This window comes from Mobula birostris, chromosome 3, assembly GCF_030028105.1.
Source record: "Mobula birostris isolate sMobBir1 chromosome 3, sMobBir1.hap1, whole genome shotgun sequence".
NCBI lineage: Eukaryota > Metazoa > Chordata > Chondrichthyes > Myliobatiformes > Myliobatidae > Mobula > Mobula birostris.
The window spans coordinates 121429782-121457697 of record NC_092372.1 but is presented as its reverse complement, the minus strand read 5'-3'; the positions used below and the strand labels follow the sequence as shown (position 1 = coordinate 121457697).

Below are 27916 nucleotides of genomic sequence, written 5' to 3'. Positions count from 1 at the left end.
TCTTAAACAACAGAACAATGTTGTTAAATATCACTGCTAGTAGGGTCCCTACCATTTCAACACTAGGCTCTCACAGGGTCTGAGGGAACACTTTGTCAGGATCAGGGGATGTATCCACCCTAATTTGCCTCATGGAGGCAAACAGCCCCACAGTAATCTGTATACAGTCCATGAGCTCACTACCTCACCTCACCTCTATAGATGCTGTGCCTGTCTCCCGAGTATACATCTGTGATTTGTATTTATCACTGCCCATGATTTTATTTATGCGGCTACAGACAAAGGAACAGTGTGACGAAGGTAAGGTTTAATATGAGGTGAAGAAACAGGGCTGATAAGGGAGCTAAAAGTGTAGGTTGGAGACATCAAGGTTGTGGACAAGATGAATTACATGTGTAAGGTAGGGTGAGCAGGTGAATGTAGATAAGGTGACACACCAGTGTGAGATGTGACTGTAACAGAGGTATGGTTGGTGTGAATGTAGATAAGGTGACACACGAGTGTGAGATGTGACTGTAACAGAGGTATGGTTGGTGTGAATGTAGATAAGGTGACACACGAGTGTGAGATGTGACTGTAACAGAGGTATGGTTGGTGTGAATGTAGATAAGGTGACACACCAGTGTGAGATGTGACTGTAACAGAGGTATGGTTGGTGTGAATGTAGATAAGGTGACACACGAGTGTGAGATGTGACTGTAACAGAGGTATGGTTGGTGTGAATGTAGATAAGGTGACACACGAGTGTGAGATGTGACTGTAACAGAAGTATGGTTGGTGTGAATGTAGATAAGGTGACACACCAGTGTGAGGTGTGACTGTAACAGAGGTATGGTTGGTGTGAATGTAGATAAGGTGACACACGAGTGTGAGATGTGACTGTAACAGAGGTATGGTTGGTGTGAATGTAGATAAGGTGACACACGAGTGTGAGATGTGACTGTAACAGAGGTATGGTTGGTGTGAATGTAAACAAGTCCAAGCACCCGTGTAAGCTCAGTGCAAGTGCAAGCACTCATGATGTTTGAATCTTTCAGTGAAGATGAAAAATTAAGTGTACCTGCTTGGAAAATTCTGTGGAAAATAGGTGTTAGAGCAGTGGAGCTCTCCTCTATGCACTCTGAAAGATCAGATACCCACACTGGTGCTCACCTGCAAGATGGTGAAGTTCTCTAGCACACTGTTCATCATGTACTTCTCTGGTAAATGCTTCAGCTTGTGGATGAAGTTGATCATGTATTCACACATTGGGGAGCGATGAATCCGATACACAAACCTTCCATTCTCTAGCCTGGCATACTCTGTCTGTGGGTCAAGATTTAGAAGTATAAAATTCATCGTTAAGGCTGCAGGTGGATCAAGAACACACACTATGATGAAGGAACTACTAATCTTTCCCACCTTAATATTTGCCACAGGATTTCCCATTGCAGGATTAAGAGGCTAAAACCAGATACTAACTGAATCCCTTAAGGAACTGTTGCCAACCCCTCCCTACTGCTTGGGTCAACAGCCCATCGTTGCCAACATTCAGAAAGGAGACGACAGCCTGGAAGTTCCTTTCAGAATGCTGTAAAATTACTGTACAGCTGAAATTAGGCATGGTCTGTGGTTGAAGAAATCTGCACCCTCTTTGTGCCCAGTGGGAATTCTTTCCAGCAGGACTTTCCTGCAAATAGCAATATTATTTTCCAGTATAGATAAATTAACTGAAGACAATGGAAATATTGAGGCCTGGAAGATAATCCATAATCATAAATACAAGCGATTCTGCAGATGGTTGAAATCCAGAGCAACACACACAAATTGCCTGAGGAACATTGACTGTTTGTTCCTCTCTGTAGATGCTGCCTGACCTGCTGAGCTCCCTACAGCATTTTGTCTGAGTAAGCCATAATCACATGGAAAGGCAGCGTAGTCTTCAGGGGATCTTGCTCCTCCTAGTTTCTTAAGTTTTTAATGTACTGATTACTGACTGTCAAGTACTTGGTAAGCCAATAATGCAAGAAAAAAGTGCCCTGTCTCCGTATAATCGTCTCTTTTTGATATATTATGTTCATGATTTCTTCTTAATTAGAGCTTTACCATGTGTTTCTGCAAAGTTTTCCAGAGGGACAACTTACCTCCACCTTCTCTACCACTTGTTTTCCAAAGGAGCAGACCTTCGTGGAGCAAGTTATAGTCATGTTCTCAGAGCTGGTGTACTGGCTGCTGACTCCATAAAAGGCCCCAGGTCCGTCCTGGATGTTGCTGTTCAGGTCCGCCTGCAAAAATGATGCACAGAATTGAAACAACTTGCATTTATGTAGCACCTTAAATGCCGTAAGACATTACTCAGCACTTTGAAGGAGAAGAGTGAGAAACTTGGGCCAGATCGTGCTCTACTAGTCCATGCTTTGTATAGGATCCTTGTCCACACTTACTGCTTTCATGTGCCTGCTTCTGAAGCCCAGCTACGGAGTATGTCTCAGCTATGGAAGTTGAAGAACTGCCTACAGTCCAGCCTGTTGGCTTTCTGACAGCTTGTGCTGTTAGACCAGGGGTTCCCGATTTTTTTGTTATATGCCATGACCCCTACCATTAACTGAAAGGTCAGCGGACCCCAGGTTAGGAACCCCCATTTAGACCGTCTTTTCCACTGTCTGTAAGTAATTCTGAGCAGCAGAGACATTTAAAATAGATTAAATACATCTAAATAATCACAATATTAATGAAAATATGAATATTGATAAGCTACTTGTCTTCCCGACAGAATCACCATTGGAGTGCCGAGGTACAGCAAGAGGTCATGTGTGGGCACATCTGATCTCTAGCTAGTGCTATTGCATTAACTTGTTGACAGGACTGCATTTCCTTAAAGACAGCAGGTATTGATTCATTGATTATTGTAAAGTGAGCAATCTGCTGCAGTGGACAAAAGGAATTGTGTTGTATTTATACTGCACTCAAATTATGATCAGTATGATTCCAAAAGAGAGGCAAGTTTTGAAATAGAAACAAAAATTGCTAAAAATGTTTTATTCTTTCCACAGCACTTTGTTTTTATTTCAGATTTCTAGCGCATTGTGATTCTGAACTGGTACATAGCAGCACATTAGTCGTTTGTCCATCCAATTGGGTGCAGTCTTTCACTGATCCTGTTCAGTTTCTTGGACTTACTAGGTATGCCTGCAAGAAAACAAATCTCAGGCTTGTATATGGTGGCATATACAGTACATACTTTGATAATAAATTTACATTGAACATCTGCACTGTTTTAAAGTTCTATTTTTTCCCATTAGATGATTAAATACCTCCACAAATTTCAAATGTCATATTTGTTTATGATGTAGGTTCAGGAACTGAAACAAAGGGATCATGAAAAATGTGGTTCAGCTGGTGGAGCTGTTGCTTCACAGTTCCAGTGAGCCGGCTTGTCCTGACCTCTGGTGGTGACTGTGTGGAGTTTGCACTTTTCCCTCAAGGACTGACTGCATAACCTCCAGGAGTGAGGCTTCCTGACACATCCCCAATATGTACCAGTTCAGAATCAGATTCAGTTTTGTTATCACTGACATGTGTCATGAAACTTGTTTTTAATGTACTGTGCAATACATAAAAATGACTCAGTAGCAGCAATCCATTGATACATTAATAATAATGAATAGATAAATTAAAAATAATAAATAAATAGTTTAAAAGATGATATATGAGGTAGTGTTCATGGACTGTTCAGAAATCTGATGGCAAAGGGAACAAAGCTATTCCTACAACATTGAGTGTTGGTCCTCAGGACTCTGCACCTCCTCCCGGATGATCAGATTATCAGGACACTCAGTCCTCGTTTATTGTCATTTAGAAATGCATGCATTGAAAAATGATATAACGTTCCTCCAGAATGATATCACAAGAAATCACAGGACAAACCAAGACTAAAACTGACAAAACCACATAATTATAACATATAGTTACAACAGTGCAAAGCAATACCATAATTTGATAAGGAGCAGACCATGGGCACAGTAAAAAAAAGTCTCAAGTCCCAATAGACATCATCTCACGCAGGCAGCAGAAGGGAGGAACTCTCCCCGCCATGAACCTCCAAGCACCGCCAACTTGCCGATGCAGCACCATTGGAAGCACCCGACCGCAGCAGACTTTGAGTCCGTCTGAAAGCTTCGAGCCTCCGACCAGCCCCTCCGAGCACCATCCTCTGCCAAGCACTTTGACCCCGCCCCGGCCGCCGAGCAACAAGCAAAGCCGAGGACTGGGGGCCCACCCCTCCGGTGATTCTGGATCACACAGCAGCAGCAGCTGCGAAGCAGGCATTTCAGAAGTTTCACCAGATGTTCCTCCGTGCTCTCACGTCCGTCTCCATCAAATCAGGATTGTGCATGGCACCCTACTTGACAAATAATAGATGTCACCACTGGAGTGGCCGCTGCGAACTGTGTCGTGCCGCCATCTTCTCCTCCCGCCGTATTGAAAGAAATGAGAATAGGGAATGTCCTGCCTGGTGAGGGTCCCTAATGATGGATGTCGTCTTCTTGAGACATCGCCTTTTGAAGGTGTCCTTGATGCTGGGGAAGCTGAAAGGCTAATTATCATTATAAACTCTCCCTACTGTGTAGATGAATGAAATCATTTGGGGACAGTTGATGGAAATTTGTGAAGAATAAAACGGGATTAGTGTAGGGTTAATATTAATTGGCGATTAACTTGGACTCAGTTAACCAAAGGGCTCGTTTCCTTGCTATATAACTCTGTTACAATGTTCTTCAAATATTGGCAAGATTTATTCCAAGATTTATTCTGTGAAAGAAATAACATTTTGATCCAATGTGCAAGACCAGGACAAGCACTACACGCTATGTGCCAGAGACACAAAAGAACAATGAGAGGGGGCTGGACCCATCACACAGGCTGCAATATTCCACCGGCATACAGTTTCAACCATCGTTCACTGCTCTTTTATCACTAGTACAACTGTTCAGACATGTACTTTGTTGCTTGTCTGTAGTGACAGTGGGGTCAATCAGCCATCAGATGTCAATGGGAAGGCAGAAAGGTTGTGGTGGAAGGGGTAGAACTGGAATAAAAATAATAATTCTCACAGTCAGTTGGAAAACTGACCATGCATCAAGTGGAATAACTTAAGGTTAATTGCCTAAGCATCCTAGTGTACCCATCAGGTTGTGCAACAGTGGTGCAGCAGTGGGCTGTGAACTGGTCTCCCATTTGGTGTAGAATGTATATGGAATCAAAAACTGCCACCCAGTCCTTGAGGCCAGGCTTAACAAAGTTTGTCCCTGGCCACAGACCCAGATGGGCCTGTACTATGCTTAGGTAGGGTTGGAGTTACTAGTCTCCTGCACCAAAAATGGAGGTTGGGATCGCGAGCGGGACTGCATTCAGACAGGAGATCGGGCTGGGAGGAATGGATCAGCACCAACAGCACACTGGGTGAAGGGCAGTTATGAGGGGAAAAAGGAAGAGAGATATTGTGGAATGGGAAGAGGACTCAGACCAGGGGATTGAGTCGATGCCCCTGGAGGACCTGATGTCTAATTATAAATCACATGCACCACAGGCGTGAATGATGACAAGAAGTGCCTGATCAAATTTCCCATATCACAAACTGAACAAGAAACACCTGTACTCACTATTGTGTTTCACCCCAGAAAACAAATCAAATTTTAACTGCAGAATGCTGAAGAGTATTATGCAAATGAATTTCTTTACATGTACCCATAATAATACTTAAGAGGCACTGTAATATACTTTGATCAGGCAGTGAGCACGGGGCAATGGTAACAATAACTGTTTTCCACAGTCCTTGTCATTTTCATATCTTTTAAATTGTTTACAGTACTGGCATGGAAATTAATCTAAACCCCCTGGCAACACCAGCACAGATGTTATTTAAAACCACTTCATTACCATAGCAACTACGCAATAAAAAACCTCTGCAGTTTACAGAAAAACATTCACAAATGTATTAAGGTATGATGCATTGGCATTTTGATCCAACTTAACACATTATTTTACTTATAAGGGCTTTTCTTTACATTATCTTTTGATAAAATAGATTTTGAATTGTAAATGTTTTGCTTAAGTTCCATCTGTTTCTTATCTATAATGTGTATAAAACAGCAAACATCAAAGTTTTACTCAGTGGAGCAGATGATTTCCAAATGTAATTGTAGACATGCAGCTCGAGAATGAAGCCAGGATGTCCTAAGCTGAAGCACAACATTCCTATTTATGAAAGTCTGACCTTTTTATTCACTTATGTGTTGTGTGTGTTGCTAACAAAGCCAGTGCTTTACTGCATGGTGAGTCTTTGCACTGCTGGTTAGGGAGATCCAGGATTTAGACCCAGAACCAATGAAGGAATGCTGATCATTTCCAAGTCTTGATAGTCTGCAGGTTGAAGCTGCAGATGATAGTGCTCCCAGGTAGCCTGACGCACTTCTTCTTGGTGAGAGAGGTCAAAGGTTTGGATGATGTTTTTAAAGAATGGCTGAGGAAAGTAAGTAACTGAAGTGCATTTTGTAGGTGGCACACACCGCAGACACAGTGTGCTGGTGGTGAAAGGAAATTAATGTTTTGTTTTGGATGGCACACTAATCAAGCCAGTTGCTTTACCCTGACTGGCACTAAGCTTCATGGATGCTTTTGGAGCTGCATTTATCCAGGTAAGTGGAAAAAGTTCCATCACACTCCTCACTTATTCTTTGCAGGAGGTGGAAAGGCTTCACCAGCTCAGGGGTGAGTTACTTGTTACTAGACAATCTGGCCTGTTCTTGCAGCTTGGTACTTAAGTGGGTGGACAAATTAACCTCCTGATGAATAGTGACCCCCACAGCCCCCTACCCCTAGAATACTGTTGATGCTGGATTGGGCAATAGTAATTCTGTTGGGTGTCAAGGGTGGATGGATAGACTTCCCCTTAATGGAGATGGTCATTGACTGGTACATGGTGGTGCAGATATCACCTGCACATATCAGGTCATATTGGCTATCATTTGCTCTATTCCAAGCTCTGCTATAGAAAGGGATTACAATACAAAAAGAATATAAGATTTAACGATGTTCTTAAAGCCTCCTGGGAAAAAGTGCAGCGTCCCATTGAATCTCTGGCTAATGACTGCACAAAATGAAGGAGTATTCAGGATGGTATTGGTAACGAGTCTGTGCCAGGAACACACAGAAGCTCCAGTAAGTGCTGGAAAGAGCTCATCACCTCACAAACTAGCTGCCTGCCTCCCTATGCGGGCTTGTCCAGCCCCGTTTGGGGAGGAGGCAGAATCTGCAAATCTGTAGTAGAAGCAAGTATATTCAAGTCGCGGCACAGTAGTGTAATGCTTTACGGTAGGAATTCCCACCATTGTCTGAAAGGAGTTTGTATGTTCATCCCCGCGGCCACATGAGCTTCCTTTGGGTGCTCTGGTTTCCTCCCACATTTCCAAGACGTACAGATGAATGTTAGTGAGTTGCGAGCTTGATGCATTGGCAATGGAAGCATGGTGACACTTATGGGCTGCCTTAAACACTGGTCATTGCCCTGGGTGATGCAGTTCACTGTATGTTTCAATGTACATGTGACAAACAAATCTAATTTAGAAAAATAAATCAATTAAACTCAAAGAGAAAAGGGATACATAACAACTGAAAGCAGCTTGGCAGGAAGAACAGAATATTTGCAGAGTCTCAGTTCTTATTTTGGAATAATTTCCATTTTGTTTATGGTTGTTTGTAGGAAGTCACAGTAGTCCAGCAAATTGACTGCAAAGCAAATTCAATTGCAAATCAAGGAGAAGTCCATATATTTACATTGGCTTTAAAAGTTTTGTAAGTCATGTCTAGGTTCTACTCTTACAGCATGCTTGACAGGTCATTCATGCAGAAGTAGGCCTGCATAATTCTACTGTAGAGGAGGCCACAACGGGAGCTGTGGATACAATAGACGACCCCAGCAGATTCACAGGTGAAGTATTGCCTCACCTGGAATGACTGCCTGGGACCTTGAACAGAGGTAAGGGAGGTGATGTATGGGCAGGTGTAGCACTTAGGCCGCTGGCAGGGATAAGAACTCGGAGGGACGGAGGGACGAATGGACAAGGGAGTCACGGAGGGAGCGAACCCTGCAGAAAGCGGAGAATGGAGGTCAGGTAAAGTTGCGTTCAGTGGTAGGATCCACACAGTGTTGTCAGACATTGTGAAGAATGAAGTGTTGGTTGCAGAGGCTCATGGAGTGAGAGAAGGACAAGAGGAACTCTACCACTGTTAAGGCAGCAGGAAGATGGGGTGAGTGTGGATTTCTGGGAAATGGAGGCTATGCTGGTAAGGACAGTATGCATCTCTGATATTCTGGAAAGGAAAGCCTCATCCTGGGAACAGATAAAGCATAGCCTAAGAACTGAGCAAAGGGAATAGCATTTTACAAGAGACAGGGCGGGAAGAGGTAGGGTCAAGATAGCCGTGGTAATTGGTAGGTTTATAAAAGATGTTGGTCGACAGTTTATCTCCAGAGATGGAGACAGAGAGATTGAGAAAGTGGAGGGAGGTGTCAGAAATGGATCAAGTGAATTTAAGGGCAGGGTGGAAGTTAGAGGCAAAGTTGATGAAATTGACGAGCTCAGCATGGGTGCATGAAGCAGCACCAATACGGTCATCAATGTAGTGGAGGAAGAGTTGGGGAGCATTACTGGGGAAGGCTTGGAACATAGACGGTTCTACAAAGACAGGCATAGCTGAGGCCCGTGTGGGTACCCATGGCAACGCGAGTCTGAAGAAAGTGGGAGGTGCCAAAAGAGAAATTGTCAAGAGGGAGGACCAGTTCTGCTGGATGGAGGAAGGTGGTGGTGTAGGGGAACTGGATGGTTCTTTCCATATCATATGGTCTCTTTTCCATACATTCTATATTCTTGGTGTGAAACAATTAAAGTCTAGGTAAGTCTACTAAACTGGGACATTTGGTGAAGGTGATGGTGTGGGAACAAAAAATATATATAGAAAATAAAATGGTAACCATGTAACACAAGGAGTATGTAGCCATGGGAAATAACTGCATCTAAAGCAAACATAACTTCTGCTTTAATTACTTCACTACCAAAATTTTATTTTTTGGAGGTGGGTGTCTTCAGCAAGTCTAGTACTTACAGCCCAAGCCTTCATTGTATGAACTAAGTGGCATACTAGGCCATTCAAAGGACATTTAAGAAACAACCAAATTGGTGGGTTTTGAGTCACATTATGGTCAGACCAAGTAAGGAGAGCAGATTTGCTGACCTAAAACATGTCTTCAGACTCAAGGGTTTTAAAAAAAAATGATAATTCATTAATTTTACCTTCTCAATCCAAACTTATGTGATTAAGCATATTTAAATTTGAATTGTAACCAGAATATTTAATCTAAGCATGCAATTACTAATCCAGTAACAACATCTGATAGAAAAATAAATTTTGGAAAGTTGGAGCATGAAGGAGAGTTGACAGCTGTTTGTGTGCTCCTCAACCACAGAGTGCAAGTATGAAGGAAAGCCAGAGACAAGAAATATTCGTACCCAGAACTTCACTAAGAAGAAAGCGTTCTGTGGTCCTTTCTCAAACAACTCCTTTAGGCCTCCCTTTTTCTCAGGGAATTTATCGTAGATCTGACGGATGTCCACAGCCTCCAATAGCGGGTCACTGTAGGATGGGTTTGTTTGACCAATATGTACGAAGAGGTGCTTGTTATACTGTAAATAAAGAGATGTCCGGGTTACACTTTACTACTCCTTACAGACTACCAAACACCACCTGCCCAGTTGTAGCATTATCAGAACTCTTACAACTTAGGTCATTGATCTAAAGGCCCTCTAGAATGCATTCTAGGCTGATACAGCAATGCAATAGTGAGGGAGCTTCCAATACAAATTAAACATTAAACCACACCAAATCTGCCTTACCAAAACTTTAAAAGAGCAAGAGAATTCTCTGCAGTGTTCCACCCAACATTAATCCCACAATCTTCTCACAGAGAATGGTGAAGGTCTAGAATACTCCTCCCTGGAAGATTATGTGGCTTACATGACTGTAAATATTTAAAGAGGAGGTAGTAAAGCTATGGGGTTTGCATGTTCTTCCTGTGAACCAGACGCTCCGGTTTTCAACAAGGTCCCAAGACATGCATTTAATTGGTCACTGTGACGTCTCTCAGACCGTACAGTACTGTGCAAAAGTCTTAGGCACAAATATATAGCTAGGGTGCCTAAGATTTGCACAGTACTGTATTTGTCAACATGGAGTGGAAAACGAGTCTGCAAATCCGGTGGGAGCAGAGGATGTTGGGAATGGCGAGGGTGGAATACTGAGGGAGGGGTGTGGGACAGGTGGCAGAGAAGGAGTGCCAGGGGTGGGTGCAGACACACCAGCCCTGAGATACCAGGCAAGGTCATTTGATACCAAATAATTCACTTATTGATCATTACAGAATGTCTCCCTGATGTTTCCCACACCCTCCCCTCTCCCTTCCCCTTTTCCCAATCATGATTCCCCTCTTCCTGCCCCCTCCCTCATTCTCAGTCCACAGTAGAGACCCATATCAGAATCAGGTTTATCATCATTCACACGTCATAAAATGTGTTTTTTTTTTTGCAGCAGTACAGTGCAATGCATAAAATTCCTACAGTACTGTGCAAAAGTCTTAGACACCCCAGCTATATATACATTATGTAGCTCAGACATCTGCAGAGTACTGTATGTAAGTGTGGAATCAAGGCTATGTTGATAGGAATGTGGAGAAATAGAATGGATTTAATGTAAAGCGATGTTCAGTAGTCTGTGTGGATTTGGTGGCTACCGGTATTGTATTAATCCATGACTCTTAGCACCTTTGTTGCTAGGAGATTCTGTCATCCAACTTAAAGTGATTTGCTTTCACATCCTCTCAAAGCAGAGGCAAAGGGAAACTGCAGCCTTGCCAATCCGCGTGAGAGGGAGATGGTTTGAGGACGTATCCTTACCGTGTCTGGATCTCTCTGCACTTCCACAAAGGCAGAGTATTCCAGCAGCCTGAGCTTGGAGGAGGCAATGGTTCGGTCCTGCCAGACTGGGATTGTGGCAGGAGGTGTGAGAGGGACCAAGGGTTCATAACCTGCACAGTAAATAAATAAAAGTGGCAAAGTTTAAGAACGAGGTTTGACACCGTTCACTTTTGGTTTGTCAGATTAATCAGCCCAGACAATAAAGACTGAAACACAAATAGGAAATTAGGTATCAAAATACAGGTCAGATGAAGGATCTCGATTCAAAGCATCAATGTCTATTTCCCTCCACAGATACTCACAGACCTGCCAAGTTCCTCTGTTTGATTTTTGCTCCAAATTCCAGCATCTGCAGTGTTTATCAAGCTACAAGTCTATTTTACTAGCCGGAGTTAGCAGGACTACTGCCTCTCAGTGCATAATGGCATTAAGAAAGATGGAATTACAACGTGGCCAGAGGCAGCTGTCTCACTGTAACCTCTCTGCAGTTGGAGTATTAGTTAAGTTGATGATCAACTCTGCCTACCTAGGAACAGGATATGACCATTCAACTCCAGCCTGTGCTGTCATTTCATTCTATCCTGGTGTTCCATATTGCATCTTTCTCTGGAATAACTTCAACTCTTGACTGAACCTCATATATGCTAAAGATGAACTATTGATCTTCTCAGGCTATCTCACTTTACCTGAACTGCACTTTCTCTATAACTGTAACACTATATGCTCTTTTTTTCACCCCTTTTGTCCTTCAATATACAGAATGATATGTTTGGCTGACATGTAAAGAAAATACTTTCCGTGTATCTTAGTATATATGGCAATAATAAACAAATTACCAGCTCTCTACATCCTTTGACAGGCAAAAATCTGCGAACTTCAGCTGTGAATCTTCACCAGGTTCTGCACAAAGATGTGTGTCATCTTAATGCAACAGCACAGTTGCATCAGGAGTGAAGTCAGACACCCTGACTTTGCACAGCAGACTCTATACACCTACTGCACAAGCACACCATGGCTTCTCATCTGCTCACACCCACTTTCTGAGGTTTGCAGAGAAATCCACTGTGCTGCTCGTGGTAGGGGTGGGGGCAGCTGGGTAGAGAAAGGCTGCTGCCAGAAATGTGAGCAGTGAGGGCGGAGCTGTTTGGATGAAAGATTGGGAAGAGATTGTGACAGGGTCAGGGATCCAAGTTCAGTTGGGCATAAACCAAGAGCGGGGTGGTAAGGGTGGATATTCACAGAGAGAGGAAAGATGGTGCAATCTGGGTTCCTTAGGGGGTGAATCAGTGAGGGTTGGTGGAAGTCCAGGTTCAGCTCAATTGGGAAGCTGTTTAGATATCAAAGGGGTTTTAATGATATACTGTTGTTGAACACCATGAAAAATCTCTTAGAAAGTCTTCCACTGTTCCTCAGCTGTCCCACCAAATAGCTTGTGTTTCCAGTTCACTAGCCAGCTACTCCCTCATCCTGTTGTAGTCCCCTTATTAAGGCATAACACACTGGTTTTAGATGAAACTATTGCACCTTCTATTTGTATGAGAAATTCAATCACACTGTGATCACTCTTTCCCAGGGGATCCCCAACTACAACATCATTAATTTTATCTGTCTCATTGCCCAGGACCAGATCTAAGACACATTTACCCTCTTACGTTCACTAACATGCTGTTCACAAAAGGATTCACAGATGCATTCTATGAAGTCCTCCTCAAAATTGCCTCAACCAACTCGATTTGCCCAATCTGTGTGTATGTTAAAGTTGCCCATGACAACTGCCATTCTGTTCTTACGTCAGCCATTTCTTGGTTTATTGGCTGGGCCATTGCAATGGTACTATTTGGAGACCTATTTATCTCCTAGCTCCCTATATTCAGCTCTTTGGAGCGCCTCCTGGTTTTTCCCAATATCGTTCCAATACCTACATACACAACGATAACTCTCCAACAACAATGTTCACTCTCCCCTACCAGAACTCCCTGCAGTCACTCTGAGTCATTCATGATCCTTACACCTGGGAGGCAACACACCAATTGGGAGTCCTGTTTGCAGCAACAGAACCTTCTGTCAATTCTCCTTACCAGGGAATCTCCTACTACCATAGCTCTGCACTATGTGCAGCAAAGCCACCCATGTTACTATGATCCTGGGCTGTTGCTGGCTCGCCCGATGAGCCATCTCCCCCAACAGTATCCAAACTGGTACATCTGTTTGCAACGGGGATGACTGCAAGGGTCTCCTGCACTACCTTCCTGCTTCTTGTCTGCTGGTCACCTGTTCCCCATCTCACCCCAGGCCATTAAACTGCAGTGTGACCAATTCAGTAAGTGTGCTATCCACAACATTTCCAGCACTGCGGACACACAAAGTGAATCTGTGCACAGCTCCAGGGCTGTTGTGTGGCCTGTCGGGAGCTGTAGCAGAACACACTTCCTGCACACACGGTCATCAGGGACTCTGGCAGTCTCCCCGACTTCCCACGTTGCTCAGGAGGAGCATGACATGGGGCTGAGTACACTTGTCATGACTAAGAAGCTTTGAGGGGGAGAAAAGATTTTTAAAAATACGCTGGACTGGCTGCAAAGTTAACAGGTCTCACAGTGACATCATACTTATGTCTGTGTGGCTTCGTACAGCTCCAATGCTGTATTTAAATTTGCTGATGACCCCACTGCTGTTAGCTGGATCAACAAATCAGCATATAGGAGGGAGACTGAAAATCTGGTGTCACAACAACAACCCCTCAGTCAACGTCAGCAAAGCCGAGGAGCTGATTATTGATTAGAGGAGGAGGGGGCCAGAGGTCCATTAGCACGCTGGAGAGTACTCTAGCCGGTTGTATCACTGCCTGATATGGAAACTCCAATTCCCAGGAATGGAAAAGGCTACAGAAAGGCAAAACCATCCCCTGCACTGAGTACATTTACAAGGGGCACTGCCCACACCAAAGCAGCAGCCATCAAAGACTGCCACCACCCAGGCCATGCCCCCTTCTCACGACTACCATTGGCCGGGGGTACAGAAAACTTAGGCCCCACAGCACCAGGTTTGGAACAGTTATCAGCCTACAACCATCAGGCTCCTGAACCAGCATGGGTAACTTCACTCGCCACTACTCTGAACTGATTCTACCACTCTACAACTCCTGCTATCAGAACTGTTTTTACTTGCCCAGTTTGCCTTTCATTTGCACATTGGCTGTTTGCCAGTCAGCTTCTGTATAGTTCTGCATTATATTGTATTGTATTTCTTTTCTTCCAGTAAATACCTGCAAGAAATTGAATCTCAAGGCAGTATTTGGTAACATAAATGTTCTTTGATAGTAGATTGACCTTGAAGTTGGAAAGTGTCAGCCATGAGCTGGTATCCACGTACAGTGAGCCAGGACTAAAACTCAGAATTGTGCAGAGCCCAATCCATTTAGGAATGGGGTTTTTAATAACTTTACAACTCTTACAGTTGATGAACATTTCACTGAATGCTAGGCTATCTAGACCAATTTCTCTGAACTTTTCTTGCATTACCTTAGTCACTTGGTGAGAGGCCGGCGTCAGGCAGACTTCAATCTGGAGAAGAGTGTGTCCCATGACTTCTAATTCCTAGATCTACTAATGACCTTCCTTTGTTGAATGACAAGGAACCACCGTGGCGATCTGTTTCCAGTTGTTATGATTCGGACATATTAGTGGCATGTTAGCATGTCATTATTATGTTTGAATCCCAGCCACGGGAAACAGGTGACATGTAGATACATGTCATTGGCATGTTAGTGTGTGCTTGACAGGAGACAACATACTTACTTGTAATAGGTGGTGGTACCGGAGGCTGAATTGAATACGATGGTTGAGCAAAGGGCTTCACACTGCAAAAGGAACAAAAATGAGAAATGGTTAGCGTCCTCGTGCAGCAATGGCATTTAGCAAAGTGGGAGTCTTGTCACAATCCTGTAACAACGTAGACAAGGTTCTCCAGGGTCCAATCCAGCCCTCACCTCGTTAAACTAAATGCCAGGGTAACCATATATTGTGCTAACTTGGGTGACCACAACTCCCACTTAGGCAAGCTTCAGGTTGTAAGATACACATGATTAACAGGACCGTACATATCCACGTGAAGGTGCTGGGGCTGCGATGATCATCTTTGATCATCTACAGGTTGTATAAGATGCTGGTGAGACCAAATTTGGAGTATTATGTGCAGTTCTGGTCACTCACCTATAGGATAGTTATCAAGGCTGTTGCTGGAACTTGGAGGATGCGAGTCCTCCAGGTTGAACAGCTTAGGACTTTATTCCCTGAAGTGTAGAAGAATGGGGGGAGATTTGATAGAGGTATTCAAAATTAAGAGGGGTATAGGTAGGGGAAATGCAAGCAGGCTTTGTCCACTGAGATTGGGTGAGACTAAGTCTAGAGGTTATGGATGGTGCAAGGTGAAATGTTCAAGGGGAACTCGAGGAGGAACTTCTTCAGTCAGAGGGAAATGAGTGTGTGGAACGAGCTGCCAGCCCAAGTGGTGGATGCAGGTTTGATATCAACGTTTGAGAGAAATTTGGCTCAGTACATATATGGCAGGGGGTATGGAGGGCAATGGTCCAGGGTTCAGGTCAATGGCGCTAGGCAGGAATAAAATTTCGGCACACAACAGATGGGTCAAAGGGCTGTTTTTGTACGGTCGTGCTTAATGACGTTATGCCCATCATGCATTCTAAGGGCTTTCTTCCATACCTTAAGGAACTTCTGGATGGAAAAAAAATCACTCGTGCCCTCCCTAGGGAAGACTGCCAATACTAATAAATTGCGAAGTAAATTTTAAATACTCCTAAATTATCCAAATTTTAGAAATTAATCCTTCGGCTACTGGTAGAGTAATGGCAGAGAAATATATCAGGGTCATTGAATTAATGATGATAAAATCCTTTATTTGAATATGTTTGTTTATGAGATATAAACTGCTGGAGATGTGAATAAAGGCCACTTGTGATATTCAAAATCTGTATTCACTTTTCGATCAGCATGGGAAAGCAGAACTCTGTAAGGATGGATGTGTATATTGTATTGACGTGATCCAAAAGCACCGAATAAACCACCGTTGGAAAAGGAACAAAAAGATTGAACGTGCCAAGCAAGCAATCATGTGGCGAAAACCCCTAGAAAATGTTCAGGGTTGGCAACTGGCAGGTCCATTTGTGGGCTTCTGCAGGAGGTGGCACCACACAGAACAGGAGTGACATTAATACAGCCCAAAACCAACATCTAAACATGAGTTTTCACCATGATCATTGAATCTAGAAAGGAAATCCTGAGAAGAGAATAATCAAAGATGCTGGTGGAGTAAAGCATCAACAAAATGATTTATAAACACAAGAGATTCTGCAGATACTGACTGGTTAATAAAAAGGATAAAAAAAAAAATACGTTGCCAAAATTATGCATGTGCAAGAACATTTGTAACTCACATTTTACACAATGAATTCAAAAACAGGAAATAGCCATTTAACCCATCAGGGCTACTCCCTCTGTGGAATATGTATAACAACCCTTATCAGCGACCCTTCAGAAATCACCTCCTGAAAGAAGGATTTGTACAAATACCCTTTCATTCTCAAAGAATAAACAGTTTTCCACTTAACAATGTATCCTCATTTCAAAATCCAAACTCTGACTCGCTGTCTGCAAGGTGACGTGTTCCATTTATTTCAAGTCTAAAATAAAGATTGGCTTTCCTTGTTACGTGTACATCAAAACATACAGTGAAATGCATTGTCTTTGTCAACGACCAACACAGTCCGAGGATGTGCTGGGGGCTGCCGGCAAGCGTTGCCAGGTTTCCATCACCAATGCAGCATGCCCTCAACTTACTAGTTAAAGTTAAAGTCTGTCCCGAGCCTTGTGGCTCATCAGGCCGGTGCTTAGGCTGGTTTCTGTGGCGTGAAGCGACTGAGAGTACAAATCCCCCCCACCCCGGACAGGACGCCAGTCTATCGTGAGGTTAACAGCATTTGCCGGTACCCATTTTCAGCCGGGTGGACTGGAGCATTGTGTGGTTAAGTGCCTTGCTCAAAGACACAACACACTGCCTTGGCTGAGACTCGAACCCACGACCTTCAGATCGTGAGCCCAACACCCTAACCACTTGGCCACGCGTCACACGCCTCAACTAACTAACCCTCACCCAAAAGTTTTGGAATGTGGAAGAAAACCAGGGAACCTGGAAGAAACCCATATGGTCACTGGGACAATGTGCTAACTCCTTACAGACAGTGGCAGCAATTGAACCCTGATCGCTGATCATTGCTGCTACAGTCCCTTTGATTTAGCGGCATCATACATTGCTCACTACATTAAACTTACTTCTTTTTGTTTTCAAACAAAAAGCAAGTGTGCAATTTGAGAATGGAGGGGTAGATTGTAATACTAAGTATAGTGTGAAATGGGTGATAGCCAGTCGACAGCCTGATTTACGTCTCTGCTGATTTTTATATCCATTCCGTTTAACGTCACTAGCACATAATTTAGCAGATGATTTGTCATCACCCATTTCACAGTACAATGCAGACTGAAGTATGCTTGTATGTTAAAAATTGTACCAGCACAAGTGGTAATGGAAATTTTAAGGATGCCAGACGTTTAAAAAAAATCAGTTTCTTTCATGTACTAAACAGTCTCCAAAGAAAAAAGTACACAGATCATCTGAAATACATCCCATACAATAGGAGGTCTGTATGGCAACCATTTTGTACAAAGACCTGGAAGGCTGTATCCCTGAAGAAAATGGTGCTAAAAGTTTCCTCTCAGTTGCAACCAAATGGCCAGGTCAGAAGATCCATCTATTTCTCCTCAGAACAGCTGACAGATGAAACAGCAAGAGAGACTGAGTGAGAGGACCGGATAGAGGGGGAAGTGGTGGTGGGTGGGATAGAGTACACAAGTCAGAGGGTAAGATGGAGTTTGACAAAGAGAGGGTGGGTAAATGGAGGATTGCGGGGTGGAAATCCAGTCCTGTTTAACCTCATACAATGAAATTTGGTGTTTGGAATCAACTTTGAGGATTCCAAAGGACTACTGCTTCTTGCGTGTGTACCACTGTGCCACAACTTCTGACAGTGGACAGATATACCCATTGTAATGGAGGAGTTTGGCACATTATGTAAGGCATGTTTCTGTGAGTACTACTACGTCAGGCTGCTGCTTGACTAATCTATCTAAAGGCTCTACTAATCTTGATACCAGTGTCTAGCCATTTGGGAAAAGAACTCTAGAAGGTCGACTGAGCTGACAGCAACTGGGCCACGTCAGAATTCAGTGCCTGGTTCAGCACTGGGTGGTTTGTCTGGTGTGACCCTTTGTTATAGCAGTTGTGATACCCGAGAGGCTGGCTAGATCATTTGAGAGCAGTTTAGAGTCAGGTGCGTTGCTGGGTGACATCTAGGTCAGAGTTCCTAGTGAATCAGCTCCACTTTAGTGACGGCTTACTAATTTTTAAAACACGTTAAATTATTTAGCTGAATTTGAGTTCCACAACTATCATGCTGGAGCTTGTTAATTCCAGAGTCTGAATTCAAATTCAGTAATTTAATCAATGAAACATCGTCAAACCTCATTGTGTTCATCTTTTGGGTAACATCACTTGGGCTTCACATATCCTACGCCACTCTCCAGTGACATCTGTAGGCCACAGACCATAACTGCAGCCAGGTTTTATTACACAAAACAGCGCTTTGAAACTTCATGCGCTGACAGGGCTGTCAAAATGAACTGCTCTGATAAAAACAATGCTGTGCGAAGGGAGAATATATCAGGTTTTGGGTGTTACTAACTTTAGACAAAACTTTAAGCACTGAAATCGTGATTCCTGGAATTGCAGCCAAATTTACAGCTGACAATGACAATTGATCAGCAAAATTTTCAATGTAACTGCAATGGAGTGTGGTGACCCACCTTTACGTAATGGATCAACGTATTACCTCTACAATGAGTACTGCACACAGCATAAAGCATCAGCGGGAGGAGCAAGAGACCATTCAACCCTTTGAGTCTTTACTGTTGGATCTTCACTTTACACATTGCAGGGAAGTTGAAATGATCAACAATCGTGATTGAAGGCCTGCAAATCATATGATGAAGTGAACTGAAGGAGATGAATAATGAAACGTTGATTGGAAGTCTTGGGAAAGAATGAGCAAGGGTTCTAGAGGCCACACAATCAGGATGCGACGGGGATAAAGCATGTGGCTGTATTTCATAACTGCTGCAGAAAATCTCTCAGTTCATCTTTCAGCTGATTCTCTTTGAAGTGGTATTCTTCAGGAAAACCTGCAACATCTGTTCCTGCTATACTGTGCTCCATCGACACTGTCTTAGATAATCTGAGTCAAAGTTCTATGTGAAGTTATTATCAATGTACATACACGTTACCCTGAGATTCATTTTCTTGTGAGAATACTGTACTCAATAAATCTTTAGAACAATAATACGTCCTCACTAATCTGACAGAAAAACCTGGTAAAACGCAGGAAGAGAGATGACTGAATCTCTTCCCTTGAAAGAGGTGCATTTTAAGACAATTTGGTTATGTTTGAACATCACCAGTTTATTTAATTAACTGAATTTAAATTCCACATCTGCTATCCTGGGCTGATGTCTTAGATAATACAACTAGACACTGTAGTCTTGTCATCTTTGTTTGACATGAGTACATTTCCTTTTCAAGAACATCCCTTGTGTTGCCAGTTTAAGACTGCGTATAGTTTTTGAGCATGCTTGGAGAGTATGATAATAAAAACGTTGTTTGTCCACATCATCCAGCAGAGTTTGTGTAATTAATAACATTCATCAAGACTGAACTATTCTATGGACTGTGGTTTATTAGTTGCAGTTTACACTGGTGACAAAGATGAACAAACTAGAAGTTTATTTGCTGTAGCTGTCAGAATTTATTTTTCTCAAAAGATTTATAATCCAGTGTGCTAGATTTCTACCTTTGTAATTGAGTCTTCTGCCAGTGAACCCTACAACAAATATACCCAACTAAAATCTCTACAAAAGTATACATTTGAATAAACAGTATTGCAGAGTGTAATCTGTGCAGCATTGGTTCATTAGTGCAGTGGTAAGAATGCGATGGTCTTGCATGGAGCAGCATCCATCATCGGGGACCCTTCCGCTCCGCTCCCCTCAGCACCACCCAGGACATGCCCTCTTCTCATTACTGCCATCAGGATGGTGGTACAGGAGCCTCAGGACCCACACCACCAGGTTCAGGAACTGTTATTACCCCTCAGCCGTCAGGCTCTTGAACCAGAGGGGACAATCTGTGGACTCACTTTCAAGGACTCTTCATCTCAAGTTCTTGATATTTACTGATTATTTATTTATTATTTCCTTTGTTTTCGTTCTTTTTGTATTTGCACAGTTGCTTGCCTTTTGCACATTGACTGTTTGTCTATCCCGTAGTGTGTTGCCCTTCATTGATTCTATTCTGTTTCTTGTACTTCACATGAATACCCACTAGAAAACGAATCTCAGGATTGTATATGTACTTTAATAATAAACTTACTTTGAAGTCTCATGTTATCCCTTAGGACACCTTCTATCCCACTTTTTACGAACTTACCTCCTGTATGACGTGATGAATTCTTGTCATACAATCTACCAAGTCACGTCTTTGAACCTTCCTGTCGGACTGCACAGCAGTTTCTCAGTCACTGTACAGTATATTCTGCATTCTCTTATTGTGTTTCCCCTGACGTGCTGATGTGATGAAATGGTCTATAAGGATGACCAAGATTCTCACCACATGTGACAATAATAAACCAATTTACTAATTGTGCAGCCTCAAACGCTTATGCTTCTGTCCGGCGAGAAGAAGTGTGACAGGGCAGTGACAGGATTTGGATTCATGAGTGACTCTGTCGTGGCAATATTGAAACTTAAGCACTCAAACATCATCTGTTTTAAATCAACAATTCAAAGTTCAAAGTAAATTTATTGTCAAAGTACATATATGTCACCACAGATTCATTTTCTTCTGGGCATATTTAATACATCTATAGAATAATAACCATACCAGAATCAATGAAAGACTGTCCAACTTGGATGTTCAACTGGAGTGCAGAAGGCAACAAAATTTGTAAATACAAAAAAGAAATAATAATAATAAATACATAAGCAATAAATATTGAGAACATGAGATGAAGGATCCTTGAAAGTGAGTCCATTGGTTGAGGGAACATTTCAATGATGGGGCAAGTGAAGTTATCCCCTTTTATTCAAGAGCCTGATGGTTGAGGAGTAATAACTGTTCCTGAACCTGGTTGTGTGAGTCTTGAAGCTCCTGATACCTTCTTCCTTTTGGCAGCAGCGAGAAGAGAACATGTCCATGGTTGTGGGAATCCCTGGTGATGGATGGTGCTTTCCTGCGACAGCGTTTCATGTAGATTGGTTGGAAGGACTTCACCAGCGATGGACTGGGCCGTATCCATTATTTTTTGTAGGATCTTCCATTCAAGGGCATTGGTGTTTCCATACCAGGCTGTGATGCAGTCAATCAGTATACTCTCCAGTACACATCTACAGAAGTTTGTCAAAGTTTTAGACGTCATGATGCTGAATCTTCACAAACTCCTGAGGAAGCAGAGGTGCTGCTGTGCTTTCTTTGTAATTGCCCTTACGTGCTGGGCCCAGGACAGGTCTTCCAAAATGATAACAATTGCACTGACTGCATATTTAACTTAAATACACCATGTGGTTTATGGGACAATTGCACGTCATCATGCCAGGCAAGAAGCAAAGAAAACATTTAGTCAGCACTGCATGAGAATCAAGAGGTGGAGAGGGTTAGCAACTTTAAATTCCTGTCTTTTACTATTTCAGAGGACCCAGTATGCAAATGCAATTGTGAAGGAAGTACAGCAGAGGCTTTACATAGGGGTCTGCGTAAATTCAGAATGACATCTAAAAACTTGACAAACTTCTACAAACACATACAGATATGTGGTGGAGAGTGTTCTGACTGGCTGCATCATGGCCTGGTATGGAAACACCAATGCCTTTGAATGGAAATTCCTACAAAGGGTAGTGGATCTGGCCCAGTACATCACGGGTAAGGTCCTTCCAACCACTGAGCACATCTACATGAGATGCTGTTGCAGGAAAGCAGCATCCATCACCAGGGAACCCCACCACCCAGGTTGTGCTCTTTTGTTATTGTTGCCATCAGGAAGAAGGTACAGGAGCCTCAGGACTCACATCACCAGGTTCAAGAACAGTTACTACCCACAACCATCAGGCTCTTGAACAAAGGACATAACTGCCCATCCATTGAAACGTTCCCACAACCAATGATCTGACTTTAAGGACTCTATCTCATTGGCTCATGTTCTCGTTATTTATTGCTACTTATTTGTATTTGTACTGCACAGTTTGTTGTCTTCAGCACTCTGGTTGATCTTTCACTGATCCTGACATAGTCACTATTCTATAGATTTACTGAGTGTGTCCACAGGAAACTGATCTCAGGGTTGTATGTGGTGACATATATGTACTTCAACAATAAAATTTACTTTGAACTTTAAACTTGATTTAGTGAGATCATTATCACTCTCAGAGCATGGAGCAGTGAACGATGACAAGGCGCTGTGGGATGAGAGAACAAAAGTCTGAAAGTACATTCCGCCAGGCTCAACGATAGTTCATATCAGATTCTTGAACGGACCTCTTGTACAATAAGATGGCCCCTTGGCCTCACCAGCTTCCTCGTTATGATCTTGTACTTTATTGTTTACCTGCACTGTACTTTTTCAGCAGCATTTACACTTCATTCTGCATTGTTACTGTTTTACCTTGTTGTACCTCAATTCGCAGTGTAACGATTTGATCTATATAAACAGTATTCAAGGCAAGATTTTTTGTTATCTTGGTAGATGTGACAATAATAAACCAATAGCAATAGTCATTCACTGTTAAGTGTCCGAGCTTTCAGAAATGAACATTTGCAACTCACAAATCAATGTAGTGGCTGAAGGAATTTCTGTCTGATACGCTAACACGTTATCACTGAGCTTCACCGTCACCCAACTGTAGTTAAGTGAGGAAAAGGCAGAATGCTTCTCTTGTTAATATTACTACAGATTTGGCAACGTTCATCACAAATAACTGCAGGTTGTCAGCTCAGCATTCTGCGTAACCCTGGGTGACTGCAGTACGATGCTGAGCTTCAAAACAATGCAGCATTGTTTACACTCGAGATTGTACCTGCAGTGCGCTGGTTACTAAGATTGCGGAACATCAGAGAGAGAGAGGGGCACACCCTCTCGCAATAACATGTGTACTCTGCAAGCTCACAACAAGCAAACACTTGCACTTTACCTTAGACACTGTGATGGGAGAGAGTCATGCTCTCCTTTCCCCCGTTAACATACATAACTCCCAAAGACCAGCAAGGACAAGAGAAAATTAACTAACTGATTTAGGAAAATAGGTAGTTTGGTTCATACACCAAATGTCCAGCATGTGGAACAGTCACACGTCAAATCTACAGTCCTGTGCAAAAGTCTTAGGCGCATATATATAGCTGGGGTGCCCAAGACCGTTGCACAGTACTGTAATAATTTTATGTATTGCACAGTACTGTTGCCACAAAAAAAAACAAATTTCATGGCATATGTGAGTGATGATAAACCTGATTCTGATATGGGTCTCTGTTGTGGACTGAGAGTGGGAAGGGGGCAGGGAGAGTGGAATCATGGTTGGGAAAAAGGGAAGGAGTGGGAAGCACCAGACAGACATTCAGTAATGATCAATAAATCAATTGCTTGGAATCAAATGACCTTACCTGGTGTCTCTGGGCTGGAGGTGTCCACAACTGCATTACCCCCCCACCCCTGGCATTCTTTCTCTGTCACCTGTTGACACCCCTCTCACGGCGCTCCACCCCCACCATTCCCAACATCCTTTGCTCTCACCTGATTTACCAACTTGCTGTCTGCTCCATGTTGATAAATACAGTACTGTGCAAAAGTCTTAGGCACCTAGCTATATTTATGTGCCTAAGGCTCTTCCACAATACTGTACAAGGGTGAGAGGATTACCCAAGTGATCATGAGTTGGCATTAGTAATGATACCACAGCTACACACAGGTTTCTCTGTAGGTGCATTCCCTACTGCCAAAATCATCACTTCTACTTGTGCAAAAGTAATGAGCTGTACAATGCTTCAAAGCTCCAGCAACCTGGGTCCTGTCACCAATTTCATCCTGTGACTCCTCCCACATCCCAAAGGAGGTCACTAGCTTGAGAAGATAGTAAGTTTCCCCTATAATATGTAGGTGAGTAGACGTATCAAAGGGGAGTTGATGTGAATGTGGAGAGGCCATATGGGATTAGAATATATGTATTGTATGATTCTGTGTATAAATGCCGTGTAGTAACTTTTTGAAAGTTACTATTCCAAATCTTAGTCTTTGTGATGTTCAGTGTACTCTGAACAGTGAGGACTGATAATACACAGCTACTGTGATGACTTCAGGAAGTTTGCAAACTGCCCAGGATTCACACATGGCAAGATTATACCTTCCTGGCACTGAGCCAATGGTGATGTGGAAAGACTTATATCAACATGAAGGAGAGTCATCTGTCCCGCTCGTACTGAAGAGAAATAACAGATGCAAGAACCTCATCAGTTTTTATGGAACTACAGAGCAATACCAAGTTAATGATGGGAACACCCCCAGTACCTGCACAACCCATGTGTACCAGGGACTTGCTCTACTAAGATAAAGATTAGCTCTATTTATCCAATATACACTCACACATTCAGTGCAGTGTGCAACTCTGTCAATGACCAACACAGTACCAAGATGTGTTGGAGGCAGTGCGCTTCCCGGGCCAACGTAACATGCCCACGACTCAGTGGGAGGAAACTGGAGCCACCAGAGAAAGCCCACGTGGTTACGGGGAGAACGAATAAACTCCTTACAGACAGCGGTGGGAATTGAACCTTGATCACTGGTTTACGCAAGCCACTACGCTACCAGGCTGCCAGCTATTTGTCTCTAAACGTTTGGCAAAGTTGTAGGAGCCTTGGGTACTCAGAATCATACTGCATGTAGGCAGGTCCTTCAGCCCTACTAGCTCATGCTGACCAAGATGCCCAACGGAGCTAGTTCCACTTCCCGTGTTGGTGTGTAGCCCTCCTTCCAATCCTTATACTGGTCCAAGTATCTTTAAAATGTTGTTAATGTATCTGCCTCAACCACTTCCCTTGGCAGCTTGTGAAGTACCTCTCCAGTCCCTTTTAAAGATGCCAGACAAAACCGATCATCAAAGTTTATGTAAAGATGACAAAGTTAAGAACAACATGATAAAGCAAATGCAAAGGAACATTTGAAATCCAATTCTACATTACACCAGCCTGGGGACACAGTTCTACGTCACACACGAACCACACGGATCAAAAACCATCCCAACATGAATCTCAAATGCCATCTATAAATTCGCTGATGACACAACTACTGCTGGCAGAATTTCAGATGGTGACAAGAAGGTGTACAGGAGTGAGATATATCAGCTCATTGAGTGTTGTCACAGCAACAACCTTGCACGCAGTGTCAGTAAGACCAACTGATTGTGGTCCTCAGGAGGGGTAAGATGAGGGAACACACACCAGTCCTCAGAGGGATCAGAGGTGAACAGAATGAGCAATCTCAAGTTCCTGGGTGTCAACGTCTTTGAGGATTGAACCTGGACCCAACATATCAAAGGAGTTACAAAGCAGGAGGCACTACAGCAGCTATATTTCATTAGGAGTTTGAGGAGATTTGGTCTGTCACCAAAACAGTTGCAAATTTCTACTGATGTACCACGTTGAGTACTCTAATCGGCTGCATCACTGTTTTGTGTGTGTGTGTGTGTGGGGGGGGGGTGCATGTGTGTGCTGCACAGGATCAACTTCACAGAGTTGTAAACTTAGTCAGTTCCATCATGGGCATCAGCCTCTGTAGCATCCAGGACATCTTCACAGAGCCATGTCTCAAAAAAGGCAGCGTCCTCATTAAGGACCCCATCACCCAGGTCACTGCTTCCATCAGGACAGAGGGACAGGAGCCTGGAGGCACACCACACACTCAGCGATTCAGGAACAGCTTCTTCCCCTCTGCCATCAGGACAGAGGGACAGGAGCCTGGAGGCACACCAAACACTCAGCGATTCAGGAACAGCTTCTTCCCCAGCTGCTGCAAAGACAACAAATTTCACGACATATGCCAGTGATATTAAACCTGATTCTGATGACACAGAGCATTTGAATTTGCCACTGTGTGAAGTTCTCAGACGGAGTGTCACACAGCTTCATATGAAATGCACGATCCTTCAGTGAAATCAATGGATGATTTCAGACTCTGAGATAACACATCAATCACTATACTCACATCTGGAAACCCATAGTCAATATCCTAAATGCAAGCAGAATCTTCAGTCTCTATGCGGCTTTGTAACACAAAGACTATCGTTAACATTTAAGGAGGGTGGTTGTGGGGGAGCAAGTGTTGTCACATTATGAACACTGTATGTAGCTCTGTGCACCCTCAGCTTCTTGCCTATGGTAATCAAGAAACCATTGTTCTCCAGTACTGTGCAAAGGTCTTATATATATATGCCAAGGGGAGAGAGAGAAAAGAGAGGGGGGGAGGGGGAGGGGGATGCAGAAGTCTTAGCTATACTTATAGGCATCCGTTGATCTCATGAGACCATGGATTTGCGCCTTGGAAGGTTTCCAGGGTGCAGGCCTGGGCAAGGTTGTATGGAAGACCGGCAGCTGCCCATGCTGCAAGTCTCCCCTCTCCACGAAACCAATGTTGTCCAAGGGAAGGGCATTAGGACCCATACAGCTTGGCACCGGTGTCGTCGCAGAGCAATATGTGGTTAAGTGCCTTGCTCAAGGACACACACGCTGCCTCAGCCAAGGCTCGAACTAGCGACCTTCAAATTACTAGACGAACGCCTTAACCACTTGACCACGCACCAACACTTAGCTGTACAAAAAAATCAATATACATACATATATGTGTATACACATGTGTGTGCGCACACGCCGAAGACTTTTACACAGTACTGTATACCTTGCAACAGTGAGTTTGTGCAATCTGTCACATACAAAGGTTACACTCAGCACAGAACTTTTCATCATTCCTGACAAGATAAAGCAGCAGGCTGTTGGTGGGGTTCTGAGGTTCGCTGAAGACCTGGCACGGTGGCATGGGCAGTGTGCCAAGTGCAGTCAGACAGTTACAGCACACACAGACAGAATCTTTGGCCCAAAATATCCAGGCACACCTGAGTTAGTCCCATTTGCTTGTCCTTGGCACACATCCCACTAAACCAGGGGTTCCCAACTTGGGGTCCACGAACACCTTGGTCACTGGTAGTAGTCCATGGCATAAAAAAGGTTGTGAGCCCCTGCCATAAACCATTCCTATCTATGTACTGGTCCAAGTGTCTTTTAAATGTCGTTATTGTACCTGCCCCAACCACTTCCTCTGACTGTTTGTTCCATTCATATACGGCAAAGTTGCCTCTCAAGTCCTTTAAAATCATTCACCCTCGCCTTAAACTCATGCCCTCAAGTTTTTGATCAGAATCAGAATCAGGTTTATTATCAAGTTAATTTGTTAACTTAGCAGCAACAGTTCAATGCAATACATAATATGGAGGAGAAAAGTAAATAAAATAAAAATGATAAATAGGTAAATCAATTACAGTACACTGAATAGATTAAAAATCGTGCAAAAAACAGAAATAGTATTTATTAAAAAAAAATGAGGTGGTGTTCACAGGTTCAATGTCCATTTAGGAATTGGATGGCAGAGGGGAAGAAGCTGTTCCTGAATCACTGAGTGTGTGCCATCAGGCTTCTGT

General features: G+C 43.2%; 1 protein-coding gene across 1 annotated transcript in view; it reads right to left on the bottom strand.

Moving 5' to 3' along the window:
* LOC140195694 (transcriptional enhancer factor TEF-5-like) overlaps nt 1-27916 on the bottom strand; it is a 210672-nt gene that overhangs the window by 13412 nt on the left and 169344 nt on the right. The window contains exons 10-14 of the mRNA XM_072254407.1: nt 14807-14868; nt 10989-11119; nt 9549-9722; nt 2124-2264; nt 1153-1305 (exon numbers count right to left, since the gene is read on the bottom strand). Coding sequence (XP_072110508.1) covers nt 1153-1305; nt 2124-2264; nt 9549-9722; nt 10989-11119; nt 14807-14868 — 661 coding nt within the window. The remainder of the gene's footprint in view (nt 1-1152; nt 1306-2123; nt 2265-9548; nt 9723-10988; nt 11120-14806; nt 14869-27916) is intronic.